The sequence below is a fragment of the Myotis nattereri genome (genome assembly GCF_964212035.1).
Source record: "Myotis nattereri genome assembly, chromosome: 6".
In the NCBI taxonomy this organism is placed as follows: domain Eukaryota; kingdom Metazoa; phylum Chordata; class Mammalia; order Chiroptera; family Vespertilionidae; genus Myotis; species Myotis nattereri.
Genome location: NC_138081.1, coordinates 63636969 through 63658781, shown reverse-complemented (window position 1 = coordinate 63658781; position 21813 = coordinate 63636969). Strand labels below are relative to the sequence as shown.

At 43.5% G+C, this 21813-nt stretch overlaps 1 protein-coding gene across 1 annotated transcript in view; it reads left to right on the top strand.

The window, feature by feature from the left end:
* Nucleotides 1–18736: 18736 nt before the first annotated feature.
* Nucleotides 18737–21813, top strand: part of CDK19 (cyclin dependent kinase 19) — a 116370-nt gene continuing 113293 nt past the window's right edge. The window contains exon 1 of the mRNA XM_081093997.1: nucleotides 18737–19099. Within this exon, the coding sequence (XP_080950123.1) occupies nucleotides 18972–19099 (128 nt within the window). The 5' untranslated portion in view covers nucleotides 18737–18971. The remainder of the gene's footprint in view (nucleotides 19100–21813) is intronic.

Genomic DNA, 21813 nt, shown 5'->3' with positions numbered 1-21813 from the left:
TCTATCAACAAGTGAATCTAAAAATCAAGTGAATAAATAATCTGATGAACAGAATAAACTGGTGATTATAATAGAATCAGGGGCATAGAAAGGGAGTGGGCTGACTATTCTTTGGGGGGAAAGGAGTGTTGGGGATGCGGGAAGAGACTGGACAAAAATCGTGCACCTATGGATGAGGACAGTCCGGGGGGTGGTGTGTGAGGGCGGAGGGTGGGGTGGGAACCAGGTGGAGGGGAGCTATGGGGGGAAAAAAGAGGAACAACTGTAATAATCTAAACAATAAAGATTTAATTAAAAAACAAAAACCCCCACAAATAATGGATAGTAAATTGAAAACATACTAAAGAAAAAGCAAAGGCTCTTATATAACAAACTCTGACAAATCAATCTAATGCTGTTTCTGGGATGAAGAAATTATATATATATGTATAATTCCCAATCTAAATCCTATAATAAATCCAATTAACAAAAGAGTAACATAATATGAAGTAAATAAAATCAGGTGAAAATAAATAGAAGGAATAGTTGAGGTTATTTCTTCAAAATAGTCTGGAATAAATGTAGGATTCAACAAAATGTCTGGGAAGCAATACCCTCAAAATTAAGAAGAAAATATCCTCATACATATCAAATAATGTCAATTACCCAATTCAACCCTCCCATACACTAGAAATATCAGGCACTAAGAATATCATAGAAAATATGAAACTGATGGTTAAATAAGTAAAAATCAAATTCATTTGTAACACAAGGAAATGTACAAGATGAAAGCAGCCGTGGCTTAAAAACAAATGATGGTGGGCTTCTTTGAAGGTGTCATTCCGCTTCATAGGTTTCCTCAATAAGACACTTCACAATTATATTTGTTGAGATAGAATGCACAATGGCACACACAGGGGAAGAAAAACGTGGAATAAACACTAGTTTAGTTAAAGCTGCAAGGATAGGAGGATGTGAACTTGGACACTTGTCTTTAGAAGAAATTTCTATACTATTTATTGTGGCTCAAAAGGGATGATCATTAGCATGTATGTACGTGTGATCAACATTATCACAGTGTTCTGGAGGGATGCTTTTTGGACACTCCTCAAAATCAGAAAGAAAACTGAAAGCACTCATCTGTCAGGCTCTTGTGATATTTTCTAGCTTGGGATCCTTGGACATGCCGACCATTCTACTGAGCAGCTACAAGCACTGCTTCTCTGTGTAGCAGTAATGTGCAGTATATTAGTGAAAGCATTCTCCATCAGAATTTTCTGTGACTAAGTAAACTTACTGTATAAAGAGTCCACCAGAAGTTGTCCTCATCTGAAGGTGCATTATACCAGCAAAAGAATACAATGAAATATGAGACCCTCAGAATGTGTTTTTCAGGGGCATAGCATATAAATTTAAGAGAATATGAAATCTGGAATTATATTTTCTCAGACTAAGAAGCATGGTGCAGAGAAAGAAAATAGAAGGTATGGAGTCAGATATTGTAAGATCTTTAGATGGAACCATGCGTCCTACCACAGACACCAGTCTAAAAGTATGACAGATTGCTGTGTTCCCCATGTCGGATTGAAGGTCAAAGAGAGGATCTCTTTGTCCACTGTCTTTACAGATTTCCTAAGTAACAGTTAGAGAAGATCATAACTACCTCCATGTCCCAAACACTTCTGAAGAGTGTAGAAAAATCAGAACAGAAGAAATGGTTGAGGGACCTGAACAGGCAGACAGGGCTGGAAACAGTTCAATGCAGTTTCTGGAGTGCCCGATGGAATGGAAGAACAAACCGTGTATTCCCATCTCCTGAAAAGGTCTTCCAACTATAGGAAACGGCAATGGAACTGGGATAGGTCCAGGAGGCAGGACTACAATGGCCTCAGCTCTGATCTGTAGAAACTAAGAACTGAACATCTGATGGAGTCAAGTCCTGAAGGAGAGACCCCAAAATAGAAAAGAGACCCCTTTGAAACAGCCCTCCCCTTGCTCTTTAAGGACTCCATAGGGGCCAGATAACAGAGTATTGCAATCATGATAAACACTCTGCCTTTGCCTCTGTTGGAGCAGCAGCATGACAGGAGGGTGAAAGGACAAATTTTACATACGAAGGACAGAGGATTCATAAGAAATAACTGTTTACCCACAGAACTCTCTCACTTGGGGAGAGTTGTGCAAACACTATTAATGCTACAGCGTCCTCTCTCCTTTCTGAGCGCTCCCATGTGTTCACACCTTTTATATGTTCCCACTGATTTGTTTTCGTTTGCTATTTTCAAACTCACTCTCCAGAGTCCAGAGCTATTTTTCTTGCTCCAAAATAGAGATAATATTCAGATCAGAAACAAAAATTCCTGCATATACAGAGAATGGAGCATGAAGACCTGTAGTTTTTCCAGAATTCCCAATCTTTGCTTAATTGAGGTTATGAGGATATTCCAGAAGGATTGAAAGAAACATTTCATAAATCCATCCACTGCTTGCCACCTTCTGTGTCGTATGCAGATACCAGCCTCTCTTCCAAGATCTACTGACTCAATAGTAGAGAGATAGAGAACAAAAAATTAGATATTTTAAGTTTGCCATTGGGCTTTATAGACAGTTATGCTTATAAACAACCCCTGATGTATCATGAAGTGGGTAGAGCATCTGAATAAAGGGAACTTTAAAATCCTGATTACATTATGAAGCCTTTTCATGTCTCAGTAAACAGAGCTTCAATCTTAGTCACCCAAGGCAAGGACTCCCAAGCAGCACACAATGGAAAAGTCATCCTAGGGCAGATCTTGATTTCTGGAGAAAAGTTATCCTCACCCAAGGAGAGCAGGTAGCTCTCCAACATCTCGTGCCTGAACAAGGCCCTCTGAACTGAGTTCAGGTATTCCCACTCCTCCTGAGAAAATTCAAAGGCCACACCTTTGAAAGTCAGCCATTCATCCCTTCATCAAACACAAAGACTTCTTTGTGTCAAAGGTCACAATCCACAGGGTGAAAATGAAACCTCCAAGAAATGGATGTGATAAAAATGATCAAGCATTGCCTGGGTAGCTCAGTTGGCTGGAGCATCGTCCCATACATCAGAAAAAAAAAAAGGTTGTGGGTTCGAGTCCCAGTCAGCACACATACCTAGGTTGCAGCCTGATCTGTGCATGTAAAGGAAGCAACCTATCGATGTCTCTCTCTCTCTCTCTCTCTCTCTCTCTCTCTCTCTCTCTCTCTCCCTCGCTCTCTCTCCCTTTCTTCTTCTCTCTAAAAACATACCCTCAGGTGAGGATTAGAAAAAAAAAAAGATCTAAAGAATCTCCAACTGTCAGACATTTTGGTTGATTTCCTAAGAAAGAGCCATTATTAAACCCCCTTCCTTTCCTCTTCCTCCTTTTCTGGGCTTCCTCAGGAAGCAAGTCTTTAGCATTGAATGCTCCCCACGGTGACCTTTGCTCTAACTTCACTTAATTTTTTTTTTTTAAGAAAGCAATTATGTGAACAAAGTATTACAGTAATTCCAGCTTAGCTTTGTTTACTTTGGCTGGTATTGACATATATACCTTATACACTCAGACTGATAATTATACTCAAGGAGTATTTACTTTACCTACTCAGATTTATACTTATACCCGAGAAGTTATATAGAAGTGATTCCTTCCTCCTGTGTACTCATTTACTTTCTTTTTCATGTACCTTGCTAACCTACATAAAAGTCAGTTGTAACGCATTTAAATTCAGGTTTCCAGTGTGAAGTAGTATATTGCTTAACTCTACAGAGCTATAACCCCAAGTGTGAGAAGAGGAGTGTCAGCGTTTCCCAACAGCAATGTCTTTAGCAATGAAGGTGTGGTGGCACCAGTGCTAAAAAACCCTATTCCAGTCAAACACGTTTCTGTTCTGCATCTTTCATTGTGCAGCAAACTCTCTAATATATATGTTCTAATCCTTAAATTTAAAAATCCTTAAAGGAAGAAAGCTAGAACAACAACCACAATTCAAAACCAAAAGTCACCTATAGCCTCTGAAAATTCTTGAACATAAAGTGTCAGTCACTGGATTTTCCTTCACCCATGCCAAGTTCTACAGCCTCTGAGCAGGTTTCCCAACAGAAGGTGAGAGAGGAGACAGGGAAATGTTGCTAAGTAACACATGAATACAATTGTGTGGTGGGTCTATCAGATGACACAGCCTTGAGCCTTACTCTGGTTCACCATCATTCCATCTATACTAATAAAAGGGTAATATGGTAATTAGACCAGATGTTTTCCAGATGAAGCTGGGGCCTGGGAAAAGACAGCCAGGGTCCTGGGTGCTTGCAGGTGGCCCAGGAGAAGCCAGCTGCGGTCCCAGGTGCCTGCCGGCAGCAGGAGGAGGGAAGCCTGGGTACCGGGTGTTGGAAGGAAGCCGGTGCTGGCAGTGGAAGGAAGGCCTACTCTTGCAGGAATTTTTGTGCATTGGGCCTCTAGTAATATAATAGAAGAGCTGCAATAGTATGTAGACACAGAGAGCAAAACAGAGAATTCCTAACATAAATTGTTAGTTTCAAAAGGTCCGGTCGTTTAACATGACATGGTTACTTAGCCCTATGAATTTTTCTTGTTAGTCTTATATTTTTCACAGAACACTTTTAGGTTTAGGTATCATCTTTGTGTATCCATGAATGAATGAATGATTTCAATCACTTATTCATGCAACAGCTATTCATCAGTACCTATTTTGGCATTGTGTTAGGTCTTAAGTATTAAAATTGAGACTCATATTGGTATTGTGAGGTTATTTTTTTTATTTGTTTTTTTTTTTTGTCAATCCTCATCTGAGGTTTTTACAAGAAGTTTGTCACAGCCCTAACCGGTTTAGCTCAGTGGATAGAGCATGGGCTCTGGAATGAAGGGTACTGGGTCTGATTCGGTCCCGGTTCTGATTCTGGTCAAGGGCATGTACCTTGACTCCAGGCTCAATCCCCAGTAGGGGGCATGCAGGAGGCAGCTGATTGATGTTTCTCATTGATGTTTCTATCTCTCTATCCCTCTCTCTAAAATAAATAAAAATATAAAAAATGGTTATAAAAATGACATAGAGATCAAAATCAGTAATTCCTTTAATTACTTACTATTGTTGCACTTTATTTTTAAGATAAGTCTAGAATGTAATCCTTTATTTGATATGACTATGGGTTACAAAACATATTTCTCAATTATTAAGGAAGATAGAAGTCTAAACATGAATAGCTACACAATATATATTGGAAGCTACATTATATATAGAAGAATTTAGCAGAGTTTCCTTTTATTTTTTATTTATTTTAAAGTTTTTATTGTTGAAAGTATTACATATGTCCCCCTTTTTTCCCCATTGACCCCTTCTACCCCATCCCTGCACCCCCTCCCCAGAGTTCCCTTTTAAACAAGAAGCTCTGGGTTTGACTTTAGTCCAATTTATACACATTTAAAAAATTGTCTAAAGTGAGCTGCACCTGGTATTTACTTAAAAAATGTTTTTATTGATTTTAGAGAGAGAAAGGGAGGAGAGAAACATCAATCAGCTGCCTCCTGCTCACCCCCTACTGGGGATAGAGCCCACAACAGGTCATGTGTCCTGACCAGGAATCAAATCTGTGACCCCTCAAATGCATGGGATGACACTCAACCAAATGAGCCATGCCAGCCAGGGCTGTATTTACTTTTTAAAAGACATAATGCTATTGCATACTTAATAGACTACAGTATAGTGTAAACACTGGTGGAGCAAAAGTAGGTTTATAGTTGTTTGTATGGAAAATAATACAATAATTAATAATTAATAATACAAGAATAAACTCTGTTTTTCGTGTGTACAACTATAAACCTACCTTTTCCCCACCCTGTATAACTTTTGTATGCATCAGAAACCAAAAAATTTGTGTAACTCGCTTTATTGCGATATTTGCTTTATTTTCATGGTCTAGAACCAAACCTGCAATATCACCAAGATATGCCTGTATGTATTTCTTTTCTAGAGGTCTTATTTGGTTCATTTGCAAACTTGGTTGCTCATTTTTTAAGTCACTTGTTTTTTACTCAAATTTTAAGTCTTATCTTTTATTTCTTTAAATATATTAAACATACTTGTTTTGTAGTCTATGTCTAATAATCCTAGTATCTGAAACTTTTGTGAGACTGCCTCTACTTCATGGTACTTTATTTTCTTGTGTGTTATGTGGCTTGGCAAAAAAGCTCATTGTACCTTGGTACAGTATCTGTGAGAATTGTCTGCGGTCTGAATGGAAGGGTGTTTTTCTAGAGAGGATTTTCTTTTGCTTATATTAGTTTTCTAGGGGTACTACTAACCTAGGACCAACTTACTAAATTTTCAGCATATGGTGTTTGGACCACCTGGATATTAAAAACTGAAGGGTTTGAGATTTTACCTTGCCAGTTAGCCTGCCATTATTGCATGGATTTTGGCAGAAGACACGCTACCCTTGGGCTAGAGACCAAGGACAGGTTATTACTCAAAGCAAAGGAATAGCTAGAGTATCAGCATTTGTCGTTGGTTTCCCAAGTCTCAATTCCCACAGGGCAACACAAAGTAGTCCAGGTGACATCTACACACGCAGTGGGTTGAATTCCAGGAAAGGAAGTCTGAACTTGCAGAACATGGATCTTTTATAATGGGCAATAAGCACGTATGCCTTTTTCTCCAGAGGTAGACCTTACAGCCATCTTCCAAGACTATGAGCAAATCTGCCCTCGCTATCTTCCAACACTGCTCAGGATATAAGCCGCTGAAAGAGTCTTGAACAAAGACAGTTGTGCCTCTGCTCACAATATGTAGAAACTTGACTAATGAAGAATAGGCTGTTTAAACTGGGTCATGAACCCATGCCTGTGCTTGCAAATTATTACAGTAGCTTTCCCCTCTTCTATCTAGAGCCAAGAAGAAGACAGGTTAAGTTTTCTTGCTGTCCTCTGGTGTAGGGCAGGTGGTTTTGTTGTTGTTGTTATTTGATGAGGGTGACCTTTGTATGTGTGTGCCTGTGAGGTTCTATTAGATTCCTTATCTTGGCTGGTGTCTTGGCTTTGCTCCTATTCCCTCACCTTTCATGACCATTAGAACTCTAGTTCAAAGTCACCAGAATTAAGATACCCTTCACCCTCCATTAAATTTTTCCTTTTGTGCTGTTCACCGCTCTAGATTCCTGCTTTCACTTGTTTTATGGCCTCTGAAAGTTCGTAACTATTTGCTAGCTCAGAAGTTTATATGAACAGATGTTTTTCATGTTCTAGACAGAATTAAATTTGTTTTGTGTGTGAGGGTTATTTTGAGAATCTAATCTCCTGGAGTGCCTGAAATGCAGGGGAGGTTTTCATAATTGGAACTTAGGGTATCATGAGTCACTTCTGAGAATGCTGAATTCACTTTGGCTGGTGTAGCTCAGTTGGTTGGGCATCTTCCTGTGCACCAAGAGGTTGCCGGTTCAATTCCCGGTCAGGGCACATGTCTGGGTTTTGGACTTGATCACCAGTAGGGAGTGTGCAGGAGGCAGCCGATTGATATCTCTCTTGTCATCCATGTTTCTCTCTCTCTCTTCCTCTCTAAAATCAATAAAAACATGTTTTTTAAAAAAGAATGCTGCCCCTGGCTCAGTGGATAGAGTGTCAGCCCATGGACCAAAGGGTCTTGGGTTTGATTCCAGTCAAGGGCACATACCTCGAGCCCTGGTCAGGGCATGTGTGGGAGGCAACCAATTGATGTTCTTCTCTCACATTGATGTTTCTCTCTCTCCTTCTCCCTAAAAATCAATGGAAAAATATCCTTGGGTAAGGATTAACAAACAAAAAATAATGCTGAATTCATCCAGAAGACTGGCGTGTTTGGAAAAGGGTATCCTTAACCAACATAATTAGGAAATTAGTTTTTTTTTTAGTTAACTGGGTTTTTCTCCAAGTTAGAATCAACTGTTTTGGGAGTAATACCTCTCCACAGAAGGCTTCAGTACATAGAAAGCAAGACCTCAGGATTCTCTGAGTCATATATAGTCCCTGTACAGTTACATTAGTTGAATTTGTTGGCAATTTTAGAAATGCTGCACACACTCCATTTCATAGCTTTGTATTCCATTTCATAGTTTTGATATAGCAACTGCCTGGATCACTACAGCGTTGACACCTTGTGAAATCTTGCCACTCAGTGTAGCCCATGATCAGCAGCATCAGCACCACCTGGGGGCAGTTGGAAACACAGACTCTTAGGCCCTTCCCCAGCCCTACTTAAACATAATCTGCACTTTAACAAGATCCCCAGAGGGTTCTTTCGCTCATTAATGTTTGAGAAGCACTGCCCTTTAAAACATGCTTTGGGCTGGTTGGTGTGGCTCAGTGGTTGAGCATCTACCTATGAACCAGGAGGTCATGGTTTGGGTCTCAGCCGGACCCAGGTTGCGGGCTTGATCCCCAGTGTGGGGTGTGTAGGAGGCAGCCAATCCATGATTCTCTTTCATCATTAATGTTTCTATCTCTCTATCCCTCTCCTTTCCTCTTTCTCTAAAATCAATAAAATATGTTTTAAAAAATCACTTGAACTTGTATCTTGAAATCTTTCCTACACAAAGTCAAGACCCCACACATTCCAAACCGTGCTAGGGAAGACATGTTTTTGGCCCAGTTCTTCCCAGTGACACTCCAATTAAAACTTAACCTGCATCCCAGCTTCGTGGTTCAATTAAAGCATCATCCCATGCACCAAAAGGTTGGGGGTTCAATTCCAAGTCGGGGCACATACCGAGGTTGCAGGTTTGATCCCAATCGGGGCATGTATGGGAGGTAGCTGATCAATGTTGCTCATATCGATGTTTCTCTCTCCCTTTCTATCTCTATAAAATCAATAAAAGCATATACCTGGGTGATGATTAAAAAAGAAAACAACTGCCGAAACCGGTTTGGCTCAGTGGATAGAGCGTCGGCCTGCGGACTGAAAGGTCCCAGGTTCGATTCCGGTCAAGGGCATGTACCTGGGTTGCGGGCACATCCCCAGTAGGAGATGTGCAGGAGGCGGCTGATCAATGTTTCTCTCCCATTGATGTTTCTAACTCTCTATCTCTCTCCCTTCCTCTCTGTAAAAGATCAATAAAATATATATATTTTAAAAAAAAGAAAAGAAAAAGAAAGAAAACAACTTGACCTGCCAGCACTATTCCCCCTAACCCTTTAAAAACCTGCCAGAACCCTGGATCAAGGTGACAGGTTTGGACCTTCTCTTCTCCTCATTTGGCTACCTTTTGAAATAAACCCTTTTCTTGTTGCATACTTGGTGTTTTAGCAATTAGTCTTACTGCATGTTGGCAAATGAACTTGGTTTTGATTACACATATACTATCCTATATCATAAAAAGCTAATATACAAATCAGCCAAACGGCAGAATGACCAGTCGCTATGATGTGCACTGACCACCAGGGGGCAGACGCTCAATGCAGGAGCTGTCCCCTGGTGGTTAGTGCACTACCATTGCTGGCGAGCACAATGGTGGTGGCAGGAGCCTCTCCAGCCTTCACAGCAGCGCTAAGGATGTCCAACGGCTGGCTTAAGCCATCACTCGGACATCCCCTGAGGGCTCCCAGACTGTGAGAGGGTGTAGGCCGGGCTGAGGGACCTCCCTTGAGTGCACAAATTCTGTGCACCAGGCCTCTAATTACTTATATAACCAACAATTAAACTGTCTCTAATTTTTTAATCTTAAGAACTATAGTCATGTTAATCTTTGTACATTTGTCTGATTACTTTAAGAGTTCTCAAAAGTGGAATTGTTAGGTCAAAGAGAATATATATTTATGCTAGAGGCCCGGTGCACAAAAATTTGTGCACTCGGGGGGGGGGAGGGGGGTCCCTCAGCCCGGCCTGTGCCCTCTCGCAGTCTGGGACCCCTCGGGAGATAACGACCTGCTGACTTAGGCCTGCTCCCAGGTGGCAGAGGGCAGGCCTAATCCCTAGGTGCAGCCCCTGGTCGGGCTCAGAGCCGGGCCAAATGGGGAGTTGGGGCGCCTCCCCCTGTCATGCACAGAGCAGGGCGGATCGGGAGGTTGCGATGCCACCCTCAGTCATGGTCAGGGTAGGGCCGATTGGGGGGTTGGGGCACCGCCCCCTGTCACACTCAAGGCAGGGTCGATGGGGAGGTTGTGGTGCCACACCCTGTCGCACAGAGCAGGGCCCATCTGGGGGGTTGGGGCACTGCCCCCTGTCACACACAGAGCAGGGTCAATCAGGGGGTTGGGGAGCTCCCCCCTGTCATGCACAGAGCAGGGCCAATGAGGGGGTTGAGGACCTCCCCCCTGTCACTCACAGAGTAGGGGCGATAGGGGAGTTGGGGCACTGCTCCCTGTCACACTCAGGGCAGGGCGGATCAGGGGGTTGGGGCTCTGCCCTCTATCACCCACAGAGCAGGGCCGATCAGGGGGTTGGGGCGCCACCACTGTCACACTCAGGGCAGGGCTGATGGGGAGGTTATGGCTCTACCCCATCACACACAGAGCAGGGCCCAAAGGGGGGTTGGGGCACCGCACCCTGTCACACAGCAGGGCTGATCAGGGGGTTGAGGCGCCGCACCCTGTCACACACAGAGCCGCAGGGCGATCAGGGGGTTGGGGAGCTCCCCCTATCAGGCACAGAGCAGGGCTGATCAGGGGGTTGGGGCGCCTTCCCTTGTCACGAACAGAGCAGGGCGGGTAGGGAGGTTGTGGCCCCGCCCCCTATCACACACAGAGCCACAGGGCGATCAGGGGGTTTGGGCGCTACCCCGTCACGCTGATCCCGGTGCCGGGAGGCCTCTTGGCTCTGCTGATCCCAGTGCTGGGAGGCCTCACGGCTCCACTGATCCCGGTGCCGGGAGGCATATTACCCTTTTACTATATAGGATAGAGGCCTGGTGCAGGGGTGGGGCTGGCTGGTTTGCCCTGAAGGGTGTCCTGGGTCAGGGTGGGGGTCCCCTCTGGGGTGCCTGGCCAGCCTGGATGAGGGGATGATGGCTGTTTGCAGTTGGTCACACACCCTTCAGGGTGGGGGTCACCACTGGGGCGCCTGGCCAGTCTGGGTGAGGGGCTGAGGGCTGTTTTCAGGCCAACTGAAGCTCCCAACTGCTCCTTTTTTTCTTTTTTCTTTTTTTATTCTGGGCCAGGTTTAACTCTGTCTCCAGCTCTGAGGCCTCTGCTGCTGAAAGCAGGTATCTGGTTTGTTTCGGTTCTATAATCGAAACTCTGTATCAACTCCAGCTCTGAGATCCCGGGCTCGCTGAAAGCAGGTTTCTGGGGTTTTGTTTAGTTTCTATATTTGTTACAATGTTTCTTAAACTGCAAGCTCAGAGGCCGGCAAGGCAGGCGGGGAACGTTGGAGTCCTCCGTCACTGAAGCAAGCAAGCCTCATGTTAGTTTCAAGCTGCCTGGCTGCCGGCCGCCATCTTGGCTGGCAGTTAATTTGCATATCTCGCTGATTAGCCAATGGGAAGGGTAGCGGTCGTACACCAAAATTACCATGTTTCTCTTTTATTAGATAGGAGATATATATATATATATCTGTGTGATGCTAGATTTTCTTCATAACAAGACATAATTAAGCAAACAAAACATAACCAAAACAACAGAATGTATCAGAATGCATGCAGAAGCAGATATGGAAATCTACCTGTGTTCTAATAATCCAGGTATAAAGATTTACACACAAGTAAAACAATGACATTCTTTTCATTAATTTTGTTTTGGAAAGTTATTATTTTTTTAATATATATTTTTATTGATTTCAGAGAGTAAGGGGGAGGGAGAGATAGAAACATCAATGAGAGAGAATCATTGATCGGATGCCTCCTGCATGCGCCCTACTGGGGATCAAGCCCACAGCCCGGGTATGTGCCCTTGACTGGAATCGAAACCAGGACGCTTCGGTCTGAAGGCCGACACTCTATCCACTGAGCCAAACCAGCTAGGGCTGGAAAAGTTATTTTTTTTTAAATATATTTTTTATTGATTTTTTACAGAGAGGAAGGGAGAGAGAGAGAGAGAGAGTTAGAAACATCGATGAGAGAGAAACATCGATCAGCTGCCTCCTGTACACCCCCTACTGGGGATGTGCCTGCAACCAAGGTACATCCTTTGAACGGAATCCATCCTGGGACCCTTCAGTCCAGAGGCTGAAGCTCTATCCATCGAGTCAAACCAGCTAGGGCTGGAAAAGTTATTTTTAATATAAATATGTTAACATATTACTATTATTGAATAATTAATAAAAAGACTACTTAAAATTATTTGTTATTTCCAATACACTATCTGGGAAGAAAGACTTATAAACATGATATGCATAAGATGAAGAAAGTGAAAAGAAATCTTACAGTGTTACCAGCATGGATGAGGGGCACTCAATGTAGTCTGAGGAGGCAATAGAAGACTGAGCTTAAACAATGAAGAAATAACATGATAAATCTCTTTAATAAACTTTCCTGACCTAGATTGGACTGTGGTAATAGAAATGTTATCTCCATATTAAAATCTGACTTCCACATAGCTTATAAACTGGTTATGACTAATGGCATAAGCATTAAAAAATAGTCACCATTTTGCTAACTACTTCTATCACATGTGCATCAAACCTGATTTGCAAGATTTGTAGCTCAGTTCTCTTCATGACTAATCCACTGGAATCTGGGCACACCCACCTTTCCTTTGACGTGAAAAACTATTGAAACCATCAATTTCTTCTTTCATTGCTCTTCTCTACCTGTGCCAAGTGAACTCAATTTTTTGAACTCAGTATTTTAATGTTCAGATCCAACTTTTCAAATACTTTACCTGCAATGTAATTAGGCCGTATTAATTTCTGTGTGATATCATTAATTTGATTTTTGTTTAAAACTTAGGGCAGAAAACAATTAGCGCTGTATTGGAGCTACAAAATTTAAAGAATGAAAGAATGACTGGCAAAGTCTTATTTGTGGACTCTTAATTTCTCTCTGTTGTCCTGAAAATATAGTAAGCCAAAGAGACAAATACGGTTATTATGTAGTCTTGTTCCTTTTTGAAAGGAATTTGACTTTTTTCTTCTCTGAAAAAAAGAAAACAACGTCCCTCAACTCTTTGAAATAAACATCTGCTCAATAGTGGGACTGATCAACCTACTTTATTGTTGTTTTGTAGCACATTGTATTTATTGTATATTTGAGGATACCCTATATTTTTCCAAACATAATCAACTAAAAAATAGCAATAGAAAGAAAAAATGTCTTGCAATCTGTCTACAGAGAATACTAGGTTAATTTTTAAGAATCAGATTCATCTACCATGATCTATTTTTGTCAGGGTAGAATAGCTAAAAGATAAAGAGGGAATGTTTAATAATATCCTTATAGTTAGAGTCTCCTTTATTAAAAGAAAAATACAAATAAGAAAGCCTAATCTGGGATTTCAAGGTGTTTGGTGTTATCTGAGACAGATTGCTTTTTATTTTTAATAAAAAAGCACCTGGAGATCCAAGATGGCACCAGAGTAGGTGGAAACTACACTCACCTCATCACAGGACCAAACGGGAATTACAACTAGATCACAGAACAATCAACTGAATAACTAAGTGAAGTCTATGCTCAATCATAGGCTGGGAGTAGCTCATGGGGAATATGGCCTCACTGCAAATGCAGTGGTAGATTCAGAGCTTAGGAGCTGGGCCTCCCTTCAAGGAGAAGACCCACGAAGCATATTTTACAGATTTCACATTATTGTCAGGGCTGCATAATCATTCATTCATGGATGTGCCCTAATTTATTTGTCCAGTCCCCCTCTAGTGAACATTTCTGCTGTTTCCAGTCCTTTCCTATTGAAACAATGCTCAGTGAATTCCTTGAATTACATCATCTTGCACACGTGGGGAATATTACAAACTGGGCTCCGAGGGAAGCAGACCCTGAGATAGAGATTAACATGTAATCAGTTAGTTACAGAGTGTTAATACACTGAGATCAATACCTCTGGAGGGGAAAGGAAGAAAGCAGAATGGGGGAGATGGAAAAGTTGGCCTGCAACCCATTCTCAGTGATGGCCTCAGTGAACCCCACAAAGAGTTCTGATGATAGGATGACTCATCAGAGTTGTCCTGAAGTGGGGTGAGAGGGCTGGGCCTTAATATCCCTGAATTGATGATCAGCCATTGGATGTAGGTTGCTCTAGTACAGCGATTTTCAACCAGTGTGCCGCCGCACACTGGTGTGTTGCAGGAATTTTTAAACATGCAATACCTAGCTATTTAGTCAGGGGCACTTACCGCTTTTCCCTTAAACTGTCAAATAAAAAATTGATAACCAGTCAACACAATAGTTGTCTGATATGAATGAATCAAAATTATACTTTTTTTTTGTCGGAATGGCTAAAAATATATTTTTTGGTGTGCCACAGAATTTTAGAAATTAGTTTGTGTCATGAGATGAAAAAGGCTGAAAATCGCTGCTCTGGGGAAATGGCATGACTTAGGTGAGGTGGCTAAGGCAATTCCTGAAGGGGACTCCCAGCAGCTTAGAGGTATACATCCTTTAGTCCTGAACGGGGATCCGGGAGGCACATCACAGTTTCCACCACAAGGAGTATAACTGTAGGATACTACTATGTAACTTTGATAAATGCTGCTAAGATCAAAATCTAATGTAGCCCTAGCCGATTTGGCTCGGTGGATAGCGCTTGGCCTGTGGACTGAAGGGACCCAAATTCGATTCCAGTCAAGGGCATGTACCTTGGTTGCAGGCACATCCCCAATGGGGGGTGTACAGGAGGCAGCTGATTGATGTTTCTAGCTCTCTATCCCTTTCCCTTCCTCGCTGTAAAAAATCAATAAAATATATTTTAAAAAATCTAATGTATAACATTGGTATGTATTTTTCAAATATTTACTTCCATAGGCAATGTAGGAGAGTATCTGTTTTCCCATATCCTTGATGACACAGGGTGTGGTCCAATTTTGTTATTTTTTTTTTTTTAGTTAAGATTTTCATAATTATATTTTAATTTTCACTAACACAATGGTCCACTTTCCATTTATGTTTTGTTTTGTTTTGTTTTGTTTTTGTGTTAATCCTCACCCAAGAATATTTTTCCATTGATTTTTTTTTTTTTGAAAGAGAATGGAGGGAGAGGGAGAGACAGAGATAGAGAAACATCAATGTGAGAGAGACACACTGATTGGTTGCCTTTCTGTGCCCCGACCAGGGCCGGGGATCGAGCCTGCAACCAAAGTACGAGCCCTTGACTAGAACTGAACGCGGAAAGCCTCAGTCATAGGCCGATGCTCTACCCACTGAGCAAAACTGACTAGGACCACTTTCCATTTACTTTCAAGTACATATGCATTAATATCTGGCTCTGCAATTTATTAACTGTTTCAATTTGTTCAAAGGTAAAACAGGAATAATATAGCAGACCTAATAGGGATATTTTGAGAATAAATGAATGCAAAACTCCTATTTTAAAATAGCAACCAACCAGCCCTAGCTGGTTTGACTCAATGGATAGAGCATCGGCTTATGGATTGAAGGGTCCTGGGTTCGATTCTAGTCAAGGTCACATGCCTGGGTTGCAGGCTCAACCCCCAATGGGGCGGGGGGCACACAGGAGGCAGCCAATCAATGATTCTCTCATCATTGATGTTTCTCTTTCTCTCCCTCCCTCCCTCTCTGATATCAATAAAAATGTATAAAAAAATAAAATAGCAATCAACCAAAAAATATTCTCCACACTCCACCATCATACACTGATGATTTCCATATCTGTACATTTAGGTCAGACATCCAATTAGCAGGTAAAAATACTCATCTGCTTACTAGTTATTTCTATCTTTAAAAAAATATATATATTTCTTTATTGATTTCAGAGAGGAAGGGAGAGGGAGAGATAGAAACATCAATGATGAGAGAGAATCATTGATTGGCTGCCTCCTGCACGCCCCCCACTGGGGATCGAGCCCACAACCCGGGCATGTGCCCTTGGCCAGAATTGAACCTGGGACCCTTCAGTCCGCAGGCCGATGCTCCATCCACTGAGCCAAATCAGCTAGGGGTGTTATTTCTTTCTTTCTTTCTTTTTTTTTAGAGCTGTTATTTCTATGTTGATACCTCACAGGCATTTCAAATTCAACATATCCCAGGCAAACTCATCATCTTTCTCTTATAAATTGCTCCTATTCTTTTGTTTTCCCATCTTGGATTATTCTCTTCTCCTTAACCCCCGTATTTAATTAATCACTAAGTCCTGTTGAATTTTGTTCATAAATAATTCTGGTATCTGCTTTTTTTCTCATAACCAGCGCTATCAATCCATGGTTCAGATCCTTGTATTTTACAAGTATTATGCAATAGCTTTTTACTATTTTCACCTCCCCCATATCTATCTCAAATACTGTTGTCAGAAGGATTTTTTGAATACACATTGGTTACACCACTCCTTAGCTCACAAGTCTTAGCTCAGTAGCTTCCTATTGCTTACAGAATGCTGAAATCTAAAACTTCTGCTTAATATACATAGCTCTTTCATAATTTGACCTCTGCTTATCTGTCCAGTCTCTTCTTAGCCTCCTCCCCTCTCCCTTCTTCCGCTCTCCCCCACCCCTTCCCTTTCTCCCCTTTCCTCTCCTTCTTCTTCCTCTTCCAACAGGTTTTAGTTCCCAGATGGAAAAAGATCAGTTTTCATCTAGCACAGTGGTTCTCAACCTTGGCTGCACATTAGAATCACCTGGGAATCTTTTTAAAATCCTGATTTCTGGGCCTCATCCTCTGGAAATTCTGTTTCTTTGTTACTAATGTTGTGGCCCCTCCCCATAACAAAGAAACAGAATTTCCTGAGGATGAGGCCCAGAAGTCAGGATTTTAAAAAGATTCCCAGGTGATTCTAATGTGCAGCCAAGGTTGAGAACCACTGATCTAGTATCTCCAGCATTTATCATAGTGCCTGGAGATAAGAGAAACTCAAATACTTCTTGATTTACTTCAAGATCTGAGGAAGTTTCTCAGGGAACTTACTGTTGTCCTAAATAAACCATCCTCCTTCCTCCCCCCTCTAGGTCCTAGCAGTGGTTCTCAACCTTCCTAATGCCGCGACCCTTTAATACAGTTCCTCATGTTGTGGTGACCCCCCACCATAAAATTATTTTCATTGCTACTTCATAACTGTAATTTTGCTACTGTTATGAACCGTAATGTAAATATCTGATATGCAGGATGTATTTTCATTGTTACAAATTGAACATACTTAAAGCATAGTGATTAATCACAAAAACAATATGTAATTATATATGTGTTTTCCGATGGTCTTAGGCAACCCCTGTGAAAGGGTCGTTCGACCCCCAAAGGGGTCGCGACCCACAGGTTGAGAACCACTGCTCTAGGTGTCTAGGTTTCTTACAGAACCTAACAGACAGGTCACTGTTCACTCTCCTTACCACTTCAGATAAACTTGACCATTCCCTCCTTTGTGCTTCCACCGAATGTAGCAGGTAAATCCCATCCTAGCATCAATCATGTTTCATATTGTATTCCAATCATCTGACATGCTATGCACACAAAATTTAAATGAATTAGGGTTCATCTTGATTAAAGAGACTTTCGTAAACATTCTAGAACGTCAGCATTATGCATACACCGTAAAAAAACACCTTTGCAACCCAATTCAAATTATTGTATTTTTTTAAAATATATTTTATTGATTTTTCACAGAGAGGAAGAGATAGATATAGAGAGAGTTAGAAACATCGATCAGCTGCCTCCTGCACATCCAGTGGGGGATGTGCCCATAACCCAGGCACATGCCCCTGACCGGAATCGAACCCGGGACCTCTCAGTCCGCAGGCCGACGCTCTATCCACTGAGCCAAACCGGTCTCGGCAAATTATTGTTTTTAAAACGCTGCATCCTCCAAAAACTTTAATTGTCCTCAGACAGATGACCCAAGCTTAGCTACGGAAACTCAAATGTCAGGAGGAGACCATGACTAAAAGGTCAAGAAAAGCTGTTAGGGCTCAGCAGTTACATGCCCGTCTCAGACCGATGCTAGAACTGGGAAACAGCATGAACGGCAATGTTCAGTTTTTGAAATACGGTTTTTGCATCGTCAAGAAAAAAGATTAACCTATCAGGAAGAAGTCAGCACATTCAATTACCAATCAAGAGCAGGAAAGAAGCCAAAGCCTGGGGATACCCAAGCACCAATGAGGACGTCATTCTCTAGTCTCCGCCAATGAGCGGCTGGATAGGGGGCGGGGCAACAGGCGGACCAATTGCCACAAAATACAATCTGCACTACAACTGTTCTAACCACAGTCCTCGCCTCTCAAACCACTGGAACAAACTCCTGACAAGGCGTTTGTTAAATACTTTCTACTCTCCTCGCCCCGGGACCGTTATAGTGAAGTGCCTTCCTCATACCAGAACTAAGGCCTTCTTTCCACCAGCTCCCACAGACTCGCAGAAAGAAGAATTGCAACTTTGCACTTTTTGCCTTCACAGGAACTGGCACTCCAGCGTTACCTGAGGGGGTGGGACAGGTCCAGTGCGCAGGCGTGCATGCCTTGTGGGGGCGAGGCTGTAGTGACACAAGGCAACCTGGGAGTTGTATTTTTTTGTGCTGCTGAAACTCAAGTGCTCCTGGGGCCGCCTGAACTACATTTCCCAAGAGCCTCCGCGACTTCGGGGCGGGAGGGCTGGTTTGTTAATGAGCTCGAGGAAGCCGCGGCGCGGCCCACCAGGTTCCAAAACAAGGAAATGAAGGGGGGAGGCGGGATTGGGGTTGTCTGCTGGAGCTGCCGCCACCGCCGCGGAGGAGGAGGAGGAGGTGGCTGCGGGGACCGCCGAGGAATCCCCTGCTGAAGGCGGCCCGCGGGGCGGCGGGTGTCGCGCGCGTGTGCGCGCGCCCGACTGGCGGCTGTTGGAGAAGTGGAGCGGCGGTCGCGGGGGGGAGGAGGAGGAGGGACTGAGCGGCGGCCCCCGCGTCCCGGTGCCTCTATGGGGGAAGCAGACAATGGATTATGATTTCAAGGCGAAGCTGGCGGCGGAGCGGGAGCGGGTGGAGGATTTGTTTGAGTACGAAGGGTGCAAAGTGGGACGCGGCACCTACGGGCACGTCTACAAGGCGAGGCGGAAAGATGGGTAAGAGCTGGGGCGGGGGAGTAGGCTGGCTCGGGTCCTCGCCCTGCCCGCCAGCGCGCGGGGTGGGTGGGTCGGAGCCCGGCCGTGCCCGAGGGGCGAGGCGGGGGTGGTCGCGGCGCCGCGTCCTGGGACGGACTCGGAGGGACGCGGGTTCTGCCCGCCTCCCCCCACCCCCCCGTGCGGCCCCGTCGCGCCCCTCGAACTCTCGCGGCGCAGCTTGTTCGGGGGGCGTCGGCCCCGTCCGGGAGGGAGATTTCCGCGTGCGAGGAGCTGGCGGCGGGACGCGAGTTGGGGTCTGATCGGAGGTGGAGTTTGTGGGGTCTGAGCTCCTGGGGAGACGCGGAGGGCGGAGAGCTCCGCCGAGGAGTTGCCGCTCGGGCCCTGGGCTGGTGACGGTCGTTGTGGAACTTCCAATCGGCTGGGCGCCTTCCGGGGGCGGCGGTTTGAAACCTCGCGGAGAGCGTCGGGCGGCCGAGCGCCGGCGTCCCAGACAGCCTGGCGGGTCCGACCCGCGGGGCACCGCCGCCGTGGGGCCGCCAGCCCATGGCCCTTCAGCGCAGGTCCTCCGTCCCTGCCGGCTACCCGGCGGCTTCTCGACCCCTCCCCCGATGAGCGTTCTCCCGTCTGGGCTCTGCACCTTCCTTCGAATGTGGGGTCCCCCGAGAGCGGAGCCGCGTTTGGCCCGCGGAATGGAAGAGTTCGCCCAGTTCTCTGGTAACTCCTTCCCCCACCGTGGGTCCTCCGAGGTCCTCCGCGCCATCCTCGGCCACAGGACTGCGGGCCGGGGCTTTCGAGCCCCCGTGATCCAGAACGGAATGCCGAGCGATACAGATCCGGCCCGAACCTTTGTTTTCCTGGGGGCTGAGGGGGACCTGAAGGAACCCCTTAGGAAGCCCTTGCTGATAGGGGAAGGCGAGCTGGATAATGTCCCACTGAGGACGCCTCTCCCTGGTCCTGGAGGGCTTGGGCTGGCGCTGCGGGACGGGGGGAGGGGGGGGACCCGGGGGGGGGGGACCCCCGCTCTCTGCCTGCGAAGAGGAGGTTTACATCCATCCTCACCTCCTTGCCCATCCTGGCAGGAACTGCCCTGCCCCAGAACGAGAGCCTGCCCCCCTTAGCCTTTGAGCATGGTCTCACTGTACGGGAGACATGCCTTAGGCGCTCGGCGGAACATGTCTCAATCAGCCATGTCAGTCACAGTGACATCAGTAAGTTTGAAGAGCTGCTTGTCGTTCTGTGCGCCTTGTTGTCATCGGAATGGTGGATACATGGACTTTAGGTAGTGCGTAGGTGCGTGCTGATTTCATACAGGGAATGAAAAGGCACACACTATAAGTTGTTTTATCATGAAACGTGAAAATTATAAGTTACTATATAATAGTAAATAATTTCTTCTCTTGTTATAACTGAATGGGCCCCATAGTATTCAGTTGTTTGTAAGCTTTTTTTCTCTCTCTCCAGAATGCTTTTAGATAATTGCCAGGTGTCTTTGAGGTACTGTAATTGACTTGTATTTTGTTTTTGGATTATTGGCTTTACTTGTTACACCGTTGTTCTGGGGGAACCTACGTCTGATTGTCCTGATTGGACATTGACATTACAAAACAAACCTGATGTGCTGTTTTTCACACTCATGCTAACTTTGTAATATACTTGATCTGGAATTTTAAAAAATGTTCTTTTGATTTTTTTTTTTTTGGTTAAAATAGCAGGCAACTTTTGAGAAAAGTTAAAAATTCCGCTTCTGAATTGTATTTGAATAGCATGGGCTACAACAAAAACAGATAATTTAATTCCTGCTTCTATTTCTTCTTTTAAAATATTTCCCTCCTCTAATAAAGTTTTTGAGTCGAATACACTTTTTTCTTGCATGAAATTTGTTTGACTAGGATTAATGGAGATTCTTTAGTAAAGATCAGTTTGTGTATCTTCAAAATATTATGCTTTAAAAAAAACTTTCAGGATCTGAAAGCATTAGTTTTCCTTTTATTTTTTTTGAAAGCATTAGTTTTAATTACTATATTTCTTACATGTAAGAAAAGTCAAAGTAAAGGATTTCTTTCTTGGACCAAAGGTCTAGTTGAAATTTAAGCTACACTTCCACATCTCTTGTGGGTTATGTCAGTTTCATTTTGATGTTCATTGATACCAGCAGTTTGAAAGAAAAAATGTTTAGTGATGTTCTAAACCAGCGGTTCTCAACCTGTTGGTCGCGACCCCTTTGGGGATCAAACGACCCTTTCACAGGGGTTGCCTAAGACCATCGGAAAAAACATACATAATTACATATTGTTTTGTGATTAATCACTATGCTTTAATTATGTTCAATTGTAACAATGAAATTGGGGGTCACCACAACATGAGGAACTGTATTAAAGGGTCGCGGTATTAGGAAGGTTGAGAACCAATGTTATTATACAGATTTGCATAGTAAAGGATTTTATACTCTGATCATGGTAAATAACAGTTTAGCTCTTTCCAGAATTTATTTTGGTTAACTCAGAAAAATGTGTAATTCTATTTTAGGGAGCAAGAAAAATCACATGGATACCTTAAAGAGAAATTAGTGTATATGTAGTGTAGTATACTGTATAACCAGTAAATTGTTCAGGTCTTTAGAAGAACTAATGTAACATAAAACATAATTTGAAAAGCCTCTATTTATGGTTTAGTATTACAGTTTATAAAACCTTAGAATTTTATTTCCTTTGAAA